At 30.8% G+C, this 23,284-nt stretch overlaps 2 protein-coding genes across 3 annotated transcripts; one reads left to right on the top strand and one right to left on the bottom strand.

Annotated features, from left to right (window-relative positions):
- The first annotated feature begins 511 nt into the window (after window positions 1-511).
- On the top strand, window positions 512-799 carry LOC137822302 (uncharacterized). Its single transcript, XM_068627187.1, has one exon. The coding sequence runs from the start codon at window positions 512-514 to the stop codon at window positions 797-799; it is 288 nt and encodes a 95-aa protein (XP_068483288.1).
- Window positions 800-10,246: 9,447 nt separating this feature from the next.
- LOC137821432 (uncharacterized) lies at window positions 10,247-14,041 on the bottom strand. 2 transcript variants are annotated; one of them, XM_068626023.1, is made up of 9 exons: window positions 13,902-14,041; window positions 13,477-13,599; window positions 12,429-12,509; window positions 12,252-12,340; window positions 12,086-12,160; window positions 11,380-11,441; window positions 11,233-11,289; window positions 10,944-11,120; window positions 10,247-10,581 (listed from the first exon to the last, which is right to left on the bottom strand). In XM_068626023.1, the coding sequence occupies exons 2-9, from the start codon at window positions 13,597-13,599 to the stop codon at window positions 10,520-10,522; spliced, it is 726 nt and encodes a 241-aa protein (XP_068482124.1). In that variant the 5' UTR covers window positions 13,902-14,041; the 3' UTR covers window positions 10,247-10,519. The 2 variants fall into 2 exon arrangements, with proteins under 2 accessions (XP_068482124.1, XP_068482125.1); XM_068626024.1 differs by having other exon boundaries at window positions 13,705-13,931.
- Between the last annotated feature and the right edge of the window lie 9,243 nt (window positions 14,042-23,284).

Genomic DNA, 23,284 nt, shown 5'->3' with positions numbered 1-23,284 from the left:
GTGTAAAAAATAAAAAAATTGTGCAATATGTTTTTGGATGAGAGGATTTTACCAATATAGGTTCGAAATTTCCAAGTTGTATCAAAGACTCAAAATCATCGATTCCGTGACTATGGTCAACACGATATACATGTCTGCCAACCACTACGGAATACAGATTCAACAACACGATCAAAAATCACATAAATGCGATTGCATTTATATAGGCTTTAGTATGACCCGTTAGATTGAAGACTTATTAAAAGCAGCCCTTGAGTCAACAGAATAACTTTACAATTAATCAACTATTAACAATTCATTACATAAAACCCCAAATTAAGTAAAACAACAAAACAAAGCAATATTGAGATTTGTGCCTTAAATAGGGACATATGCGTGCTGCGTATCTTCATAGAACCAACCTAGCAGTTTCTCGTTGTTCTTAAATCAAACAAACTCACGCCAAACTCACGCGTCAAAGGAAGGGAAAAGGAAGATCAATTCAGGACTGCTTTTTTACTTCTCCGATTCAATGGCAGAACCGTCTCCTCCCAGTGGAACCAAACCTCTAATCACGGAGTCAGATATGGAAGCTGCGCAGCATCTTATTCAACTCAGCGAAGATAGCAGCAGCGACAACATTGCTGGGAACAAGAGGAACAGAAGCTGTGATGGAGAAGAGGTTCATCAAACCGCAAAGAAGGAGATTCTGGAGATTTTTGGGGATGACGAGGTTTCTCAGCCGAAGAAGCAGAAGAGGTATCGATCTCTTGTGAGCATATACATGGCCACTACCCCCATATCATTGTTTCAAAGGTGAGAGACAACCTGCATCGCTAAGGGTTAAAGAGAAAACCCTAAGCTGAGTAGGATTAGGAATAGGAACAATTAGATAGGATGTAGGAAGGTAGATGATCTGAATTTCTTAACTGGATAATATTTTTCTTTGTATAAACGAGAATGATTTTCTTCTAGCTTGCAGTATTGAGAATGAAGTCAGGGATCTCAACTCCACTCGACACTGTTGTGTGAATTATTAGTTACCTTGTTCATTCTTAATCTCATGATCGATGATACAAAGTGCATGTGCATGGTTATCGTAATTCAGTTGCTAATCTGTAAGAACTTTTTTATGATCTGTTTGCTTTTCTATCTTTTTTTTTAAATGTAAAAGAAGTTATACACAAGCGTTATATAAGTAGGATTTCTCATCTTAAGTTGCATGATAGGTTTATATTCAATGGTGTTGGGGATGATCACCCTTTCACTTCTCACTATTTTTAAGGTGGGGTGAAGTGCTTTTGTTTCATCATTTTGTATACCTTGTAGGAGTTACTATCTATTTCCTGCATTTCATGGTGCAGGCGTGTGTAAAGTGTGTGTCAATCCGCTAATTTACGATGGAGGAATCTAATGGAGAATTTGTAGTTTATGTAAGTTCTTAAGTTCAAATCTTTTAGAGGGGGTATTTTTACCAAGTCTCACTACATGAATAGGAGACTACGATGTTCATCTGGGAAGAAGACAAAGATTGAATGTTCAAAGCTGTCTTTATCAAGAGACATTGTCAAGTGCTGAGCTTCACCAGTTTGGTTTGGCATTTGCATGGCAAAAAACATGAAAGGTTTGTAGTATGTAGAGTTACTTCGACTTCGTATATGTGAGCTAAGTCTTATGCTATATATCAGTGTATCAGAAAATGAAAGGGAGGAGAGAAGATAGGGGTAGAAAAAAAGAAGAAAAACAATGAAGACTAAGAGGGAATTTCACACTAACCCAGCTGTGGAGGATTAACTAGTATCTAGAATACAATTAAAGAATTGTTAGATGACATATAATATAGCATGCTATTCTTAATTTCAAGAGTGTATGGATTCTCAGCATTAGTAAAGAGAAGATCAGAATGATAAAATAAGAAGAAAAATGGAAGAGAAGTTGAGGTAACTAGGCATCATCTGACTCCCCTCCTGGCCTATATATATATATATATGTCGGTGTCTGCTATTGACGAGTTGATAAATAAACGATTAGTTGCATGCACATTTCTAAGTACTAACTTCTATTACTGTAAGCTTTAGAAATGCTCATTATTATAAAGCAAAAGAAGAGAGGAAATATATATTGAATTTAGCTCCCACTATTTGTTATTCGTAATCTTGATACAGCAGATTGATAGCAGATCTTTGAAGTTGCTCCTCATTGTGTTGCTCTAGTTACCACCTGATAAATCAGCTATAGCTTTCCTAGGGGCTTTTAGCTTTCTTTATCTTCTCAAATACAAATATTTTCATCGATTGCACACTATTGCCAATAATGAAACATGTTACAGGAAGTTTTTTTTCTGTGAAGTGCAGAATCAATTTAATTTGGTGTCAACACTATATGTTGAGAGAGATTGTTGAATATCTATATATAAAAAAGAGGTATACAAGTATTTTTGTTCTTGTAGACCGTCTTTCTATATATATATATATATATATATATATGTGTGTGTGTGTGTCAACACATTTGGAAAATTGACAAGGGAATCCATAGGTTAATTTAGTGGTAGAATTCAAGTACTTTATTTAACTCTTATTATTAATAGTAATTAGTTAAACAAGCTTTCTAAAAAAAGAGAAATAGTTAATTTTTCTACACTAAAGATGTAGTACAACCTATAATAACTAATATCTTTTAACGTATAAACATAATCAAAGTAAAATTTACCAAAAGAAACTTTTTCATATTATCATCAAAGAAATTCCATATATTTAAAAGAACACAACTATTCCAATTCATATAAAAGTAAAAAATCAAGATCAAAACATTTTCCTTCCTTGTGTTATCTAGATTTTTTAAGATAAAACTACAAGGAATCATTCAATTATTATAAGAACATTACATCATGCAATAATTCTAACAATATTAACAGGCTTAAATTTAGAACAATATTAAAATTATATATAATTTTATAAGATTTTTTTTTAATTTATGTTTTCTTTACAAATCATGGAAATTATAAAAAGACTAATTTTAAATAAATTGTATAAAATTATACTTTATGTATATTTAAAGTTATGTGTTACAATAATTACTTTTTTTTATAAATAATTTAATTTAATTTTATGTGCCACAAAATAATTATACATATATAATAGCTACATAAAAAATTACGATATATAATATAAATTAATATTACACAATTACGTACTTATTTAAGTATTTTTCTTAAAATTATACATAAAATTATATATTTTTTTACAAAATAAATATTATGATTTAAATATTATAATAATAAGATAAAATAAATAACAAAATAACATTATATTGAGGTAACAAATAACAATAAAGCTATCTTATTTTATTATATTCATGAACTGGACCCTAAAACTACAAGATAGCAAAATCAATTTAAATTAATATGTCCGATAAAAAAATATGGCTCTAAAGTATTGTCCAGTTTTTATTATTATTTCTTTTCTTTTTTTATCTGTTTTCTAATTAGTGTTAAAAAAATTATTAAATAAAAAATTAATTTTAAAAAAATTATTAATCACTATATTAACTAAATTAAATACTATTTTAGAAAAAAAAATTATTATCTAAAATAATTTTATTATTAATAAATAGTTTTTAAATTAATATTTAATTAACTAACAAAATCAACAAAAACTTTCTACTGTTTTTTGACATACTTATTTGTGATTAATGTATTATTTATTTTTTTCGTAAAAAGAACTTCACTTTTAACGGATGCATTTGTCAATGAAGTAAAATTAAGTAGGAAATTTATTTGTAGATAATTTTCTATCAATAATAAAAGAAATTCGTATAGTTACACTTACGTACAAATAAATAAGTAGGTCGTATGAAATACAAATAAATAAGTAGGTAGTATGAAATTAAGTACAAATAATAATCAGTAACTAATTAGAATTAGTAAGTAATTCATAATTTTTTAACGAATATAAATTTGTTTATAAATATTTTTTAGAAAATTGGCTATTTTCTTGTAGTGAAGATTTTAAAAAAAAGAACAAGGTTTTAAAAACAAGAAAATTTTTGGTTTCCAAGTGAAATCTTCATACTATTTAAAGGAGGTGTGTCGTGTTCTGGTACTACAAGTTTGATTCCTTCATCGTTAACTTTGGTTAAAACAAACTACTGAATTTTGAGCATTGGACTTATTATAATAATAGGTTTGATAAGAATGATTTTATAATTTTGTTATTGTAAATTTGAGTCTAAAACTTAGAGACACAATTCACTAGGAAGTTTAACATAAAGGATTTGGAACTAATAAACAATATTTTAAGGATGTAAATTTAACAAGACAAAAATGGGAATATTCATGACAAGAAATTTATTAAATATAAATTATTTTTGAGACAAAAAATAATTAATTAATATGTTGACTAAATTAGATAGTATTTTATAGAGTAAAAAATTATTAGTATCTAAAGTAGTTTCTATTATTAATAAAAAATTATAAATTAGTTTTTAAATAACATTTTTCTGGGTAGGTGGTTGACTATGGTCCAAACCTTGTGAGAAAAATTGTGTTTTTTTTATCAACAAGAAAAAAATAAATAAATATGAGCCATTTCAGGAGTGATCAAACCCTTATACATCCTAAACACTTAACAACTAGCTCAACAAAACAAAAACGATTTCCTCACAAATAGCAAAATAAACACCTGATCAAGTAAGGAAAGGAGTGTAATATATAGATTAGTCATATCGCTCTTCAAACAAATATTAAAATGTAAATTAAATCTACTAAAAATATTACATTATAAAAAGATAAACATAAGTAAATTGTTACAATATTATGTGGCATGGACATTTACTTTATTATCAATATCCAATTTGCCATATTTGTTAAGGAAGATGAAGACTAATTGATATCAAGTGTTGAATTCTCATGAGTACCATGTGTGATTCTTCCATGAAAAACCATAGACCTTATCTAGATGAACCGAAAAAACAACTCAAATTAACAATCTTAACGTTACCATTATTAGAAAAAACTCAAATTGACATTATTATTAATTCATTGACATTTAAAACGTACTTCAATCTTGTATAATTAATCACTCATATATCTTATATAAGATATAATAATTAATAACTCACGTAACAAATTTTGATTTATTTACTATATTGTTACCTCAAATTTATTATAAGGAGTGAATTGTATCTCTCATGATAAGTTGTCATTAATTTTAATTTTGTTAATAAAATTATATTATCAACTATTACAAGTTTTGTTACTATTTGAGATTTATGATCTTGATTACTTAATTCTGAGTTGTTATGTTGTGCTATCTAACCATTCAATACCTTTAATGTTCTTTTATTTTTTTCATGGTTAATTAATTTTTGCACTCCCTTTAGCCTTCCATTAGGTTATATCATCATGGGGTCCACCACTTTTTAGGGATTTTCTTCAGTCTAGAACTCGGTCCGGTCAAGGCTAGATTTGCTTATATTGAAAAGACATTTATCATTTTTTATTACTGGTGATTGGTGTATACAGTTTTTTTTTCCTTTGTTTTTCTTGGTCCAATTTCTAAAAATAATTCCTATTGATGGAGGTGAATAGCAACCAAAAACACAAGAGATTATTGGTGAGAACAAATGAAGAATTTTGACATTTTCCATGAGGTTCAAAGTGGACTGAAGTGACACTTGATCCCACCACCCATAAACAATTAAAACGAAAAAAATGAAAAGAAAAAGATGAAGATGGGTGCAATGAGTCCAAAAAAGGTATCATCCATTTTCTAAATTCTAATTAATATATATATAGTTCTCAAATACATATTTATTCCATTCCTGATAATGCATGAAATCATGGTTGATTCTTTGATAACTTTGGTCAACTTTGTTAGACAGCGTATAATACCACACCATATCACAAAGCCAAATATTGAGTTCTGGAACTGTTTTTAGCATTTGTCCAAATGAAGCACAGACAAAAGGAAATATGAGATGTGTGAGAGGGATATATATATATATATATATATATATATATATATATATATACAATTATAATAATTAAACAACACAAGTATTATTCTTTTGGAATTTTAAAAACTACTAAATAATTATTAAAAACCTAATAACCTTATATAGTTAATAGTCAAATATCTGTATAAAAACATTGCATTATTAATGTTCTAATTAAATTCAAAATTTGATGCTTTATAATTAAACATTGCGAAATGATACTTTTACAACCTTAAAAATTATATATAATTTTTATGTAATGGATTTAAAAAGAAATATATATATATATATATATATAAAATAAAAATAGAAATAAATATATATAATAAAAAAATAAATTTGTAATTAAATGATATAAATGTTAAAATAATAATATTAAATATTATAATATAATTGTATAAAAGATTAGAGTTCTCAACCAAAATAATGACAGACATAAATGTAGATGATTCTAATTTGTAAGACAAATCAAAATGGTCAGCATACGTAGCTAGTGTGCTAAAAAAGGATTTTAAAAAATGTTGAAAGCGATGCAAAATAATAATAGTAATACGAATAAATGTTGACCAACTTTTCCAGAAAAAAATGATCTTTTTTATAAATTAAAATTACTTTATTCAGAAATAAAAAAAAATTAAAAATTTAAATAATAATTTTATAGATTAATTCAAATACAATATAATTTTAGTTTATAAAATAACTAATTTCATGTATATTTAAAAAATATTATATATATATATATTACAATAAGTATTTTATGAGGATTTTCTTATTTAGTATAAACAAATTATACTTTTATCTTATTTTTTATTGTTGTTGTGAAGTGACGAGAAGTAGAAAAAGATACGTGACCTAACTCAACTATATTTTATGAAAGGAATTAAATTTAATAAGATAAGAATACCATTATGTATAATGTAAGATTTACTACCATGTGTTCATTATTTTATTGAAATATATAAAATTAAAATTTTAATTTATTAAAAAAAAAAAGAACATCTTAAAAAACAGTAACCTGTTAAAAGAGAAACCTTGCTTATCTTTGTTTTCTGTCTCTCTGAAATGGCCATAACAGTGGTTACCCTAAATAAAAACGCGGTCATTGGAAAGAAGATACTATAAGAAACAATAACGACCCATATCTCAAAAAGCCATATAATAGTGTAATGGCAGATGAAGCACCCTCTTTACACACAAGAAAAACTCAAAAGCATGACTCTTTGGCCAAGTCTAACGATGACGTTCTTGTAGAGGCGCTTATGCAACTCAGCAATGAAGATGAAAGCAGCAACAATGATGATGATGTTAAAGGGAAGAGGAAGAGAGTTTCATTCTCAGATGAAGAAGTAGTTGATCAAAGACTACCAAACAACGAGACACTTGGGAGTGATGTTGAAGTGATTGCTCGCCCAAAGAGGATGAAGAAATATCGGTCTCTTGCAAGTATATATAAGGTGACAACACCCATCACTGTTCATCCTAGAAGTTCTGCTTAATTTAATTATTCTACTAATAGGGTCAACCGTGGTGATATATATAAGAGGCTAAGGTAGGCTAATCTTAATTATGCTATTGTGTCACCCCCAGATTTTGCTGTGAAAAGAATCCATAATGGACTGAACTTTTCATTGTCTTGTTGGTTTATGATTTCATTGTACATGTGTTTTTGATTTTGGTTCTCACAATCAAGACTTTGAACCAACTTCTGTGGTAAAACTTCATACATTTCAACCAATTTTCCACGTCTAGTACAAGATGTCAAGAAACCACAAATCAAGCTTTTTTGTAGCAGTTTTTTTTTTTTTTCTGATACTATATATGATGACAGTAACTGGTTTAACTTTATAATTGGGAAAAACTACCCACAAAGTTCAGCATGGGGTCAGAATTCTCAATGTCAAGCTTGTTCGCACATATTTTCAGTTAAAAAGGAATAAAAAGGGAAGAGAATATTGCATGAATATCATTGTCAATAACTATATAACTAACTATAATATGCTGCTCTTACTCTTATTCCATTCCATTATCCTTGTCTCATGATAATGTCATTTTAGTTTAGAGAACCTGTTAAGTAGCAGAATGAAAGGTTTTTTATGCCAAACAAAATTTGAAATTTCTCTATAATTTTGTTTTTTATAGAGTAAGTCATAATTAAGTGATAATATTTGTTTTTTGGTTTTTGAGAGAGTACAATGAAGGATCTCTTCAAGAAGGAATTCATAAGGTTATGATGTACATTCAAGATTTACAGTTACTTCTTAAAGTTATACATTTTTAAACAAGTATGTTTAAGAACGCGTCAATAATAAAACTATTTAAACATTTTTAATTGTATCTCATAAACTTACATAGTTAATTACTATGTTATTTAGAAATATTTTAATTTAAAGATATTTAAAATACAATGCGAGCCCTTACAATTTTTTTTAAATTATTCTGTTTCTATAGTACTTTTTTTTTCTCAACACGTCGCTCATCTTATTTAATTTTATTTTCTAAAACATCGTATGAATGGAATTTTCTTTTTTTTACCTGTTGTGTTGAATTGCTAAATCTTAACACCACTTTTGGTATACGAAAGAGAAAATAGGTGTTTATTTATCAGAAGAAAATAAAGAAAAGTGATACAATAAATTTATTAATTTTTAAAATTATTTTTACCTTATTTTTCTCTCTCTTCCAAGCACTATAAAAGACTCAACCTTGTGATGGAAAAATGAATATTAGAAATTTTTTCAAACAATAAGCCAGATAATAATAATAAAATAGAAATTATCATTTAACAACCATCATTATGTAACAACTTATTTTAATAATAAAGTATTATATTTATATGATAATAATAAATATAAATGAAATTTTAAAATAAAATATTATTATTTTTAGTTGTCATATGAGCAGTCAAGGATTTCATTTTTAATTACATTTTTTCTTCCCTCCATTCAATAATAATCATAATAACATTATTATTTGTAACCAGCAGAAACACTTAGGCTGGCACCTTTGTGTATCCCCTATTTGAATTACATAAGGATTGAAAGTGAAAGTGAATGTTACTGGGGTTAGTTTGTAGAAGATGGAGATAATTGAATTCTGCAAGTTTTGTGGATATTACTGTTTTTTTTAGTGGAATGAATAATATTTATAATATTAATATTTATTGAAAGGTAAAACGCATTCTAAGGCTTTATTTAGATGAGAGTTAGATTTGAAAGGAAATAAAAAGAAAAAAAATAAATAGAAATTGAGGTTTTTGATGTAGAGAAAAATAGTAAGATTTGAGTTGAATGTAGTATGAAAATTTATAAATGATTTAATTAATGTTATAAAATAAAATAATTTATTATTTTAATTATTATTATTTTTAAATAAAAATTTATTTAATTTATTTATAATTTTATTATTCATTTTATTATATATTAATAATATAGTTATTAAAAATATTAATTATATGATGTTATTAAACGTAAAAGTAATAAAATATTTTAAAACTATCTGATTATATTTTAATATAATCGATTATGAGATAAATTATATTGTTTTTCGTGATTTTTGTGTATTTTTTTCGATCTTCTATCAATATTTTATTAGTATTTTTCACTTTCGTTCAGTTTATAAGAAAAAGGTTGTATTGTTTTTTGTGATTGTTCTCACGTTTTGTATTGTTTTTCGTGATTTTTTTCAATCTCCTCAGTTTCGGTCTTCTTTCTCTCTGAGTAGAGAGTATTTAGACACACAGGATAAATATATATAGCAAATAGAAATATTTCATTATATTGGTATTGATAACTAATAATATATTATATTGTGCTTCCACCGCTATATAATTGTTATTTATACACTAAATTGGCATCCCGAATAGTGTGATAAAAATTAATGTCTACATAAAATATAGTACAAATTTTCTTATGACACTTTATATGAATAATCGCTAGTATAAGTTACTCATTTCAATGAGTAAAGAGAATCAGGTGAAATAAGTTTCAGCATTTTGTTAAAGATATGGAAGAAAAAAAACAGGTCAGACAAAGATATTTGAAAAATGTGTAAAGCAAAATATGATATCCCTTTCAGACGACATGAAATTATATGAAAATTCTGGTAGGAAGGTGCACTAAAGTTGATGCAGAATTCAATTTTTCATCTAGACTCTACTTTCTAGGTGCCAGAAATCAAATGTCCAAAAATTTCAGTATACACAAGAAATCAAATGTCCACCAATTACTTTTGTAAAATTGACAAAATATACTAAACGAATCACAGTAAATCAAACTTCGAAAAAACTTGCTGCAATAATTCCTATTAAGAAATTTTACAATTGTGATTTAAACAACGAAAAATATATCTAACTTAACCTACCCAACTATGCAAAATTATAGTGGTTACAGCGGGGATGGGAAACTACATCATAATCAAAACTGCAGTAACACAGCTGCAACATTGAAAGCTTCAAATAATACCGAAATTAAAGTAAATCTCACAAGAACTAAACGGAGATGCAACACCTTCTAACTTAACATATACATGATAAGCAACAACCACTTGATCAAGCGGTTGGTTCCCGATCCCTTCCACGACCACGGCCTCTTCCCCTTCCACGTCCACGGCCTGCAAAACCATCAAATAAAAATTATATTAGAAGATTTACTCAGGTAGCCACTAACTAGGATGAGAACTCCAAAAGGCTGAAAGAAGAAGGAATGAAAGAGAACGGAGGAAATTAAAAAGACATCAACGAAAACTAAATGAAATCAAATTAATTAATTTTCTTCAGTTTCTTTTGTAGCCTGACTTAATAAGAGGCACCTTGTAATGCAAACAGCATAGTAAAATAAAGAGTTAAAATTTACATTCATTCACTATGCTCCCAATAACTTGTAGAAATCAAAATGTGATATTACATTATGTTGTAATTTAAGCGATAGCTTTGATCAGCACGATATTTAAATTTTTTGGACTTGCATACTTACCACGTGGAGCAGGTGGAGCATCATATTCACCATAGTCATAGTACCCAACTGGCTGGGCACCATAGCCTCGTCCTCGTCCCCGAAAAGCTCGTCCTCTTGCACGGCCACGACCTCTTCCACCATAGCCACGACCACCATCCCAACCATCACCATATTCCATACCTCCGTTGTAAAATCCTAACCATACCATATTTTGTCCAAATAAGCAGCTTTTACATTTTAAAGAAACCACAAAAAATGTTATAGAGGGCATTTTAGTGAATTAGTGAAACAAAGTACTTGGCAATACCTCTACCCCGGCCCCTTCCTCGACCACGCCCTCTTCCTCGCATACTTGGTGAGGGTTCTATATCAGATCAATTACAGTCAACATGCCAGAAAACACACACAAGATATTCATCTTTGAAATATTAAAAGAAAAAACTAAACAATTCACCTCCTTCCTCTTCATATTCATTTAAAGGTTTTACTTGATCAACTGGAAGAGGAGTCTGGTATCTGCATGGGAAAAGAAAATTTAAAATTCATGCCAACAGTGAATATAACTAAAAAGCCAAATTTTAGATAGCAAAAAAATGAAAACTGCAAATTTATAATCATCCGAATCTATTACAATAAAAGAAGTGGAGTTGAATATTTCTATCAGTCCACATGAAAGTCAAATAGATTAAGCAAATCAGCATAATAGAAAGGGTCTTTACTTGAAATCAAGTATCTAAGATGTTCCCTCATCCTCATTACCTTATTTATAAATTTAATTGTAGAAGTCAGAAGTCAGGCAAACAAGGAAACAGATTAAGTAAATTCACATGTGTAACTCTCCATCCGGACATGTTTCAAAAATAATATAACAACCCTTAGTTTAAATTTTAGAAGAAATCAAGGGGGTTTATGACTTCATGTGAAAACTTTTAAGACAATCATCTTTTAAAAAAATTTAAGAAAATTATGTTTCAAATAAAGGAAGTTAAAATATAAAATTTGAAATCATAAATGATTGTGATTCATCAAAGAGAATAATGAAACCAATCATAACCAGTGATCTAGCACCTTGTCTCATAAATAACTAGATCTGTTAGAATACAAGGCATCAATCACCTACATTTAGAGATACAGATGACATACATCACAGAAGTTCTTACCCTGTGGAGGACGTATCCAGTTCCTTTTTTGACAAGGTAATTGTGATCATTGAAACATGGCGAGTAGTCTCCAAACTGTTCAAGTATATAACACAACCAAAACAATCACTCCCAAATACAAGTTTAGGATTTGACAAGGTAGTATAGAAGAAACAACAATACATACGGAAGAAGGCCTTCTTCAAGTGGTTCCCATGTGTCAGTAATATCAGTTGATCCAATTACGGTGTTTTGATGCAGGCCAATAATCCTTCTCTGAAACAAGTAGAGAACCGTTACAATTCAAAAAGTAATATGAACAAATGCAGACCAACATATTCCATACAGATATTGATCCTCCCACCTTGATCAGTTCAGCAATCATTACAGTCTTATTTATTGCGCGTCCCATTGCTTTGAGAACAATTTCATCGGATCCTTTCTCCTGTAGAAAATACATATGGAGCAAGATGAATTGTTAAAAAGAAATAGAAAAATACCAGTTTATTCGAGATAAAATGATACTTTGATGCATGGATTACACCAAAAACAAAAATTGGAGAGACCCTATCGCCAGAAGAAAAATCGATGAAAATGATGAAGTAAAAAAAATAAACAAAAACAGAGAGAGGTATGCCCACACAACAGAGAGAGATATGCCCACACAACAGTAAAGCGCTACTAAGCAAGAAGACGACGCTAACAATTAGATAATTTACAGAGTATTTTTCGTTTTTTCAGAATGTGAAAGGAAGAGTCATCAAGTTCACAAACAAAGAAGTAAAGAAATATCCAACCAGAGGATAAGTTTGGCGCATGATTAAAAAAGGGGGAAATTTTCATGAATCATATTTCTACAGAGAATTGTAAGAAAATCCATCCTTTAATTCCTATCCCTGTCTGATTCGCATAGCATAAGGTTTCCTGCTTTACTAAAAGTTTTCTAAGTTTATTTGATTGTCAACTGCCAAAAGTTCAACCCACCCCTCAACATTTTTCAGTTATCAGATTCTTTAACTGTTAATTGCCACTCCTTGTCAATTTACTCCCGTGTTGGCTTATGATTTTCTCATATTTTTCCTATGATCATATTTTCAATTACCTGATTTCAGAAACACATTTGAGTGATCCAACCACTCCATTCTGTGACATATGTGAACCAAGGGTTTACTGAAACTTCAATCTTAAAAATTCAAACAAATTTCAATTCATTAACATCAATTTAAGGTGATACAGAACAAAGAGTGTAAGAACACCCTCAACACGCGCAACATTAATCAACCGAACCAAAAATATGGACAGAGAGTTTAAATAAACGGTGAGTTGAGGCAAATTAATTTGAAAAAAGAAGAGCAAATAAAAAATGCAATAAGTAGAAGGGGAAGAAAGTGATGGTATAAATAGAAAGAAACCTGAAGAAGTGTGGTGGCGTAGGTGATGTAATTCCTCATTCTTCCTTGAGTAGTAACGCGTATCTCATTCTCGTTTATAGGAGTCTCAGCCTTGGGCTTCTCTACCCTCTGATACCTATCCATCTAGAACGCAACGCAAAAGGAAATTTCAGAAACAGAGAAAAATGAAATGAAATGAAACTGAAGGGTGGTATGCTAGGGTTTAGAGAATGATCACATCTGACATACAGTTAGTTATGTTGTGCGTGCAAGAAGAGGGATAAGATATGATATATCACTCACTCGCTCACTCACACTCTGATTGAGTTGACAGGTAGGTTTTGGGAATATGGGTTTGTTTGTTTGTTCTGTGATTTGAATTTTAGATTTAGGCTTGGAAGTGAAACAGAGAGAGAGAGATAGAGAGAAAGAGAAAGCGTGCGTACCTGGTGAGGTGTGTCTGCAGTGTGTGTATGGAAAGAAAAGTATAGTGTACCAACCAAGCAGAGGAAAAAGGCTGGTGAGTAGGGCTATGACGTTGCGGTCTTATCGCCGAAGAGACCGCCAAATTAAACCTTCTTCTTTCTTTCCCATCACATTATGGGCTTTTCTCCTTCTCGGCCCTTCTTCGGCCCACCTTCCTTATCCATATTATTTACAATAATCATATCTAACTTTTATATATTTTTAATATATTATAATAATATCTAACTTTTATATATTTTTAATATATTATAATAATATCAACTTTTATATATTTTTAATATATTAAACATGTTTGCCTTTTCAAATTATTAATACATTTTAAAAGTACAGAATGGTGCACCATTATTTGATATCTTTTAGAGACACTCTGAATATAAATTTTTCAACTCAAAGCAAAAATTACTTATTATTTCTAGACAAACAAGGTTGTGAGGTTAAATCAATTTTACTTAATAATAGCAAAACTTATAACCTTTTTATAAAATTAAGTTTGATCATGATTTCCACCAGGAACTAAACTCATTGTAATGGCGAAGAAAAAAAAAAGAAAAAATTATGGTTAGATCATTTGAAAGAAACATAACTAATTAGATAGAAATTAACATAATTTTAACCAATTAAAGAGAGGAATGAACCAAATGTTGGAAGAAAAAATCATCCTAGTAATTATGAAGGAATGAAGTTGAAATAAGATGAACCTTTTGTCAAATATTAGATAGAATTGACATAATTTTAACCAACTAAAGAAAGAGGAATGAACCAAATGTTAAAAGAATAGTAAAATATGAAGGAATGAAGTTGAAATAAGATGAATCTTTTGTTAAATAATAAATGAAGAGGGGTTTTAAATTATGTTTTCAAATCAAGAAATGCAACAAAATGATAAACAAATATTTGACTAAAAAAACACCATTGTTATAATGGTAGTTTGTGAAAACTACACCATCACGTGAGGGCGATCTGCTCCAATATTATACCTTTATAATAAACCTTAAATTATAGACACAAGGAAAAGTAATAAAGTCAAATAATAAAACTAAATTCAAACAAATTAATCACATCAAAATATACACTTCTTTTCAACTGAAAAAAAAATAATAATGAAACAACACAACATTTTAAAAAAAGAGCACGAGAGTGAGGTGATTGGAAGTGAGAAGGTAGACAATGTTGAGAGGAGTCGCATGGTAGAACTGCACAATGAAGAAATTGTTCAAGGTAGTTGGTTTTGAGAAGTTGATAATGTGTACGAGGTAGGGAATAAATTTGTTTCTATCAATTGTTTAAGAAAATAATTTTGTGTCTAAAAAAATTGGATTATTTTAGTTTATATGAGACCAGATGTATTGCTTAGCTCATACATTATAAAGTCAACACTTAAAAAAATGTGGTATAAATAAACAATATTTTATTAAAGGTTTAATTACTTTTTTTTTCCTATATTTATAGCCAATAGTCAATTTGGTACATGGTTTTTAAAAAATTCAATTTGGTCCCTAAGTTTTTTAAAATGTATTCAAAATGGTCCTTTCTGTTAAATATCACCAAACGGTGTTAAGTGGTGCTTATGTGGCAGACACGTGTAAGTTACGTGGATGGTGCTTACATTACTTTAGTGAATACTGAATTAGGGTTTAGGTTATTCAAATTGGGGATTTCGAATTTCTGATTTAGGGTTTCTAAGGATTGCTCCTCTGGTTGGATTCTGTGGTGCGCTTCCCTGCTTCGATTCCATTCGGAGGTGTGCTCCCCTCATTCGATTTTGTGGTGCGAGTGAATTCGGAGGTGCGATCTTGTGGTTTGTGATTCGTTCGTGGGTGTAGTTCTGTTTGTGGTGGAAATGTGTGCATATAGATCTGCATCTGTATCATCATGTAGTTGTAACCGAATGGAAGTGCAACAACAACGATCGAATTCTAGCCATGGTGGTGGGAGTAGGACGACTTTTGTTGCTCCCATTTCCGATTGTGGGGAATTTGCGGTTTTGAGAACTGCAACAACGGTCAAAAATTGTGGGAGACAATTTTGGGGGTGTCCAAAGTATAAGGTGAGATGTATTAAACTATGGCTTATGAAAAAAAAATGCATTGGTATTGATTTTTTGCTTATGGTTTTGTCTAATACAGAGTAGGAGTGGCGTAAGCATGGGATGCAATTTTTTTAGATGGTGCAAGTGCATTGAAGACACTGGGGATGACAAAGATGGAACTATTGCTAGACAAAGAAACAAGATTTGTAGCTTGGAAAAGTGTTTGAAGATGTCAAGAAAGTGGATAAAGATGTTGTTAGTAGGGTTGTGTGTTGTTGTAATAAACCTTGCTATGTTGATTATTTTCTTAAAATTCCCTTGAGTGACGTCTGAATGGATGTTTTGGTTGGGATTATGATTGAAAGAATTAATGTAATATGTACTAGTGTGTTGAGTTGATTATGTCTAGTATGTAATATGTATTCTGAGATCTGTATCAATGAAAAATGAATTTTTGCAAGTGGTTGGCATAAAAGTTATGCACTATTTTCTTGTTTTGTGGTGCTGCATAATTTTGGGGTTGAATAAGTTGACATTGTGGAAAATAAGAATGGTGTAACCAAATTAAGATGCAGATTCATTCTTGAAATCAGTATCATAATAAACTAACATGGGTTAGACTTTCTTAGCTTGAACATTAATGTTAAATACTGCATCTAGTATACATCTTAAGCTTTTACTTTTTTATGAGACAATAAAGCTCAGCTATCCTGTGTCTGAATAAGGTGATATGCATCTCATAATGGTCTAATGGACAATTCCAAGCAAAGTAAACTTCATAATTGAAACTATGTTGGTTAACTGATTAGCAATTCCCAGGGCCAAGGTTGCATTGTAAACTCAAGTTTATTATATGTAAATGAAACCTGATTGAAGATTTCACAAAAGTGATGTGAGGGTACATCAAAGACGTTGGTTGTTTAGAATATATTTATAGAAAAGATAAGCAGTGATATTCTCAGAAAAATTTAAACAACATTTAAAAATGTGCAACCGCTATATAAGTTTTTTCTCTAAGGGCTTGAGATTGAAAGGTATTATACAATTGAAATTAAGAATCAAACAGATTAGTATCATGAACAATTAAGAATCAAATAGATTAGTATCAAGAAAATTCAGAGCAAGCAGAGGCCAATCTCATCAAAGACTAAATAAATGAAGGAAAATTGTGATGTTATAATAATAAAGGTAAAGTATGTAAAAGTAATACAAAAGATATGTAATACATTAGAAGATAAAGGCACAAGCAGATTTTCTTCACTAATGAATCCATAAGAGCTACCACAGTTTGGTCCTATAATAATTGTTTTTCAAAATACATATGTTTATAAATGAGTGAGTTCCAAAAGCATTCATGGCTTCCAAAAGCGGCCTCTGATGGACTTCACCACCTCCGGACCCTTCACCACCTCTGGACCGCACCACATAATCGCTCCTCCAAATCGACCATGGGAACGCAGCTCACCATCGTAACTCACGATCGCACCACAAAATCGAATGAGGGGAGCACACCTCCGAATGGAATCGAAGCAGGGAAGCGCACCACAGAATCCAACCAAGGGAGCAATCCTCGTATCAGAAACCCTAAATCAGAAATTCGAAATCCCCAATTTGAATAACCTAAACCCTAATTCAGTATTCACCAAAGTAATGTAAGCACAATCCACGTAACTTACATGTGTCTGCCACATAAGCACCAATTAACGCTGTTTGGTGATATTTAACAGAAATGACCATTTTGAATGCATTTTAAAAAACTTAGGGACCAAATTGAATTTTTTAAAAACCACTGTACCAAATTGACTATTGGCTATAAATATAAGGACGAAAAAGGTAATTAAACCTTTATTAAATGTGGTTTTTGGTAGTCTTTAAATCACACCTATAAAATGGTTACCTTTTTCATATTTAGGTAACATTTATATAAGTATGTCCTAGTCTAGTGTTTCTTAATGTAAAAAATAGTGCAGTGTATGTCAATCACTTCCCTTTGTTGGAAGATCGGTTTGGTACCAATGAGACATGAATATCTCAAAATCTTAACACAATGAATATGTATGTCTTCTTTTTTATATATTATTCTTCAATATCATACTTACCCAATGTAGTACGAAACTCACATTAGGAATCCTAATCATGTTGTTACCATCAATAGCACCATGTTCCGCAGTTGTGTTGTCCTGCATCCAACTTTTGATGTTGTCATTAGGAGTGTGCATTGGTATTTAGATTGAACATGCTAGATCCTTTAAGTTGAAGATTAGTAAAATATAAGATGTTAGATATCTTTCTATTGTTTTACGTACCTGATGTAAAAGTTATCAATAGTGATGACAAACAAGAAAGACATTAATGGTGGGGAGGTATCCACTATAGACTCGTCAAGGAAAAAAATTATATGTGATTTCCATGCCATAACAAACTTTTTCCAATCTGATTAGCATGCTTGGTGTATAGTAATGCCTTTTATTGTATCATTTCTTTTACTACAAATTTTGTTTCCTTCATGATTAGAAGACAATTGGATTTCTCATGGTACCAAATTGAACAGAAGTACTCTTCTTGGGATTGATTATAACATCTCCACTCGTGTTTCATGTCCAATTAAGACATTAACACCTAGTATTTTGAAATTAAATGTTTTTGCCTTTGCGAGTCATGTTGATTATATCTTACACACCACCTCTAACCCAAAACTTTCAAACAATGGATTGTAGGTCTTATTCCTTATATGTTGTTCAAATTTATCAATTCTACTTAGTGTGGGACTCGAACTAACACTTGAATTTCTAACAATCTCCCCCTCAAGTGTGAGTCACTTTCACATTGGTACACTCCCTTTCAAGCATAAGCATTTTTTTACCATGAGTACCTTAGTAGTGACCCCTACTTGTACCCTTGTTTATTATAACAAGATAGTCTTGCATGAAGCCTCTGTCAAGAAAACTTTCGATACTGGGAACTCTTCACCCATGTAATTTTCTTAGTTGGTCATTAAGACAAAATATCGACTTTGATACCATTGTTGGGTCACGCTTCAAGACTCATTAGGATCCAAATCTCCTAGGTTACATATTGATTCTCCCCAGTATGTCCATTCAAGGAATCCAACAATTGGCACATTCTATGGGGAGTGTTATACAAGTAGAGAACTCGTGGGTAGAACATTTTTTAGGTGGAAGGGAAGTTTGCAATATGTGAAGGAGACTCATACTTGAGACGGAGATTGTGAGGAATTAAAGTACTGAGTCGGGAGTCCTACATTGAGTGGAGATGAGTAAGACGAGAAATATATAAGGAGAAGGACCCATAAGCCTAATGTTTTATGGTTTTTAGTTAAAGGAGGTGTCAATCTTTTGTATGGATTTGGCTCATGTCTCATTGTTATTGAATCTTTCTGGTGAATCACCCCTTGAAAGACTCAATAGTGGTATCAAAGTCAATGGTTCATTATTGCGACCAACTTCGAAAGTGAATGAAGAATTCTAGGTTTATGGGTTCCTTGTATTGAAAGTCTTCCTGGTAGGTGTTTCAGACAAGTGTGTTCTATTAAAATAGGTACAAATAAAGGCATAATCGAGGGAAAGTGTACCAATGATAAAGAGACCCACACTTGATGGAGAGATTGTTAAGAATCCAAGTGCGAGTTTAAGTTCCACATTGAGCATAAAGGAGAAAGTTGAGAAATATACAAGGAAAACGAATCACAAACTCATTGTCTTAAGATTTTTGGTTGGTTGGTTCATAGTTCATATGTATTGAATCTTTCTAGTGTATCCCCTTCGAAAGACCCAACATACTCAAACTCTTCTTCTCTAGTCTCATGTTTTTCATTGATTTTGGGGTGATGTATTTCAGTAACTAAGTATAAAGCATGGTCACACTTTTCGTCTGTAAGACGATAGTTATATACAAACAATATATCATATAAGACACAAGTGTTTCGTCTGGGAGACGATAACACTATGCAGTATTTTCTCAAAGTTTGATAAGATGCACATAAGAACAAAATGGAATGTGCATTGAACATGAGACGATACACATAGACTAAGAAAACTAGTACTTAAAATAAATATTCATATGCTTACTCTATGTTTGTAGGGAATATCTATCTGCCAAAGAGACCCGTTCAAAATCAGATATCAAAGATCTCTCCATACACGAGCTAAAATTGTTTCCTTCATTAACTTCCTGACACAAAGAGATTTTAACTCTGACCCAGCTGTATGCCCCGTATGAAATGCATGTCAATCATGAATTTCTGCAAAAGATTATACTACCTAGGGAGATAAATGTTGTCAATTATCAAGGATGTCGTGAAGAGAACGAAGTAAAGATCAAAGTTTCACTAAATGCAACAATCATGTTAAAGCTCATCTAACACAAAATGGACATGATGGAAGACCATCCAAAAGAACACATATTAGGCCTTTAACTAGGGTCATGGATAAAATAATGGAAGAAGAAGAAGAAGGAGTTCAGAAAACTATTTATATGGAGAATTAATTTTTAACTTTTCTTCCAAATTTCCTAGTCTAATAAAATTGTAACGAATAGTGTAGGCTTTTATTTGGGTCATTTTCTTGGACCAATTTTCATGGACCATGTATTGGGCCAATTAAAGTATAGTGTAAATAGAAAAAAGAAATAATCTAGCTAGAGTTACAATTGTGCCTCCTTGGACCCAATGCAACTCTAGACCATCTAGGGTGCACAAATAAATTACTATAGTGCAAATAGAAAGCATGGAGTGGAAAGAAATGTATGAAGGTCCACATGTCATCCCCTCAATGGAAAGGATTCCCATCAATGCCAAACGGTCATTTGTCTTCATGGGAATGGAGATGATTCTCTCCAATTAGAGGAGGACACTTGTTAACCTCTAATTTGGGAGGATTTGTTCCAATTAGAGAGAGTCACTTGTCCTTCTATGAGTGGAAAATTTTTAAGGTTAAAGGTTGTACTGTGGCTGTCCATAGCACTATAAATACAAGTTCTAGCTCCCTTATAAATTAACTTTGATTTGAGTAATGAAATGTTGTCCAATTTGAGACATTTTTACTTATTCAAAGTTCTTTATCGAGTTGTCTTCTTACTAGACAATTTTCTAGACTCCTTCTAATAGTGTTGGTTCATCCTCACTCTAGAAACTAAGTGTTGGCCTAACCTCACTTAGATTCACCGTCATAATTTTCATCTCTTCCAAATTTCTACAATTCTTCATGCTTCCTCAATAGTGTTCATCATCTGTAGAAGATGTTCAAATCAAACAAATGAAGAAAAATATCTAAAAATGAAGATGCAAGCTAGGATTGCATCATTTGGGAGTCATAGCTTTGATTGACTAATGAATTGTTGCACAAATTCAACCTCAATTTGTCTCTTAGTTCCCTCCTAGTTAGCAATTTTGTGACTGTTTTAGCTAGGATCCTCTTAGAAGTTTATCTCACATCTTCTAAGCATATTTTCCCTACTTTATTTCACCTTCATCCACAGTTTAAATTCATCCACAAAAGCCACAAATCTGCTCCACCTTCCACAACAAATAACTAAACCAAAAGAAACAATGCAAATCAAGCTAGAATTGTATCAGGACATGCATAGAAGCTAAAGATGCTCAACAACTATAAAGGATCATCTAAAGGCTACCTTCTTTAAGAGTCTATAAAAAGGATAGTTAATGACAAATGTTGCTCAAGCTAAGAGCATTCGTCTAAGCCAAAAGTGTAGAGGTTGCACTATACAAAAATGTTGATCAGATAATAGAACACACCTCAGCTTGGTAGAAGGATCATCAAGCTAAATAAAGATTAAATTATTGTGATCCAGAGTAAATTTTTCGAAAACATTTATATTTCTTATCCAACTACCTAGGCTAGTGAACCCAATCGTTATATACATCCAAAAATCCTACCCTCCTTAGAGAGTAAGATGATCTGAACTAGGAAAGAAAGCTTAAATATTGTATTTGTCATCAGACGCAATCCTCCCTAGTTATCAGACAAAATGATTAGTGGATCATTGAAATATAAACCTTCATATCTTAGCCAAGTGTGGCTATTTGGCAAAGAACACTTGGTGCAGACAAGAGTGACTTGAGTAAAGAATACTCTTCGATGGGTCATCTAGGAATGGCTACAATTCAAAAGAATATTCGATTAGCCAGGTGGCCAAGTGTAAAGAATACTCAGGGTCAGTCAGGAATGACTTGAGTAAAGAATACTTTGTGTCATCCAAGAGTGGCTTAAGGAAAGAATATTGAAGGGGTTAACCAAGAGTAACTACGAGCCCAAAGAAACTCTACATGTACTTCGCAACTTTAGTCTGCCTAGTTGAACTTGACTGGTTGGTCGAGAACTGAATGTAGTATGTGAGATAGACAGACCAATATAAAATTTTGTGTACGTTTTTCCTTCTCCTTATATCTTTTACATTGCATGTTATTATCATTTGCATTTGTCATAGAAGGAGAGTTGATACATAAATAGCTTTAACATTAGCTTAATTGCCCTTTTAGTCTTTAATTAAGTAACAAAAATTAATTTCATCCCTCGGTTTTTAAAATGTTCAATATGGTCTGATAAGTGTCTAATTTCAATAATATATCATATTAAAATATAGGCACTTATGAGAATTTATTGCTAATTTACATATAAAATAATCCCTAATTTATAAATTTATACCTTTTTACATTTTTTATGATCTTTATTTGAATAAGAGTATTTTATTTATTCCCAAATTTGGTTTGCAAGTTTTTAGGGAAGATTGGAAATTTGGATTAAAGAGTAATGATTTGAGCTAAAAAGAGAAAGTTGGATGGTCTCAAAATAGAGAAAAACGTCGAAAAAACTAATGTTGCAACAGGAGTATCTCGCTCAAGCGAGATGTTCTCGCTTGAGCAAAAATGCTCCAGGATAGTTTTCAAAAATCGACGCTTTCCTCGCTTAAGCGAGAATGAGTTAGACAGATTGGGCATTTTTATGTTTTATCACTTAGCCCATCAACGCGACACAGGAAGCGACCTAACCCTAGAAAATTAGGTTAAATATGGGGGCTAGAGGATCAACTCTAGTGTGCGGGATTGAGAGAAAAACATTATTGAGTGATTTGTAATCAATTGGGAGAATGGAAGGTGTTAGAAGTATGCATGGCTAATTCTACCCTTTGGGATTGGGAGTAATTTGCTCAAACTCTTATGTATTGAGGTAATATTTAATATGACATAATATTTTGTTCTTGATTGATTATTGGTATTGTTGTTTTATTTCTAAATTTTTGTGACAAGTTGAGAATCTTAAATCTTACTTGTAGTAT

Source organism: Phaseolus vulgaris, chromosome 9 (assembly GCF_000499845.2).
Source record: "Phaseolus vulgaris cultivar G19833 chromosome 9, P. vulgaris v2.0, whole genome shotgun sequence".
Taxonomy (NCBI): Eukaryota; Viridiplantae; Streptophyta; class Magnoliopsida; order Fabales; family Fabaceae; genus Phaseolus; species Phaseolus vulgaris.
Note: the sequence above shows the minus strand (reverse complement) of the source record. Positions and strands in the feature narration are given on the sequence as shown.

Coding starts and splice junctions, on each gene's coding strand:
- LOC137821432 (XM_068626023.1), bottom strand. CDS start 13,599: ATGGATAGGTATCAGAGGGTAGAGAAGCCCAAGGCTGAGACTCCTATA. Junction 12,341..12,428: donor TGATTGCTGAACTGATCAAG/GTGGGAGGATCA, acceptor TACTTGTTTCAG/AGAAGGATTATTGGCCTGCA. Junction 12,161..12,251: donor CTTGAAGAAGGCCTTCTTCC/GTATGTATTGTT, acceptor ATACTTGAACAG/TTTGGAGACTACTCGCCATG.
- LOC137822302 (XM_068627187.1), top strand. CDS start 512: ATGGCAGAACCGTCTCCTCCCAGTGGAACCAAACCTCTAATCACGGAG.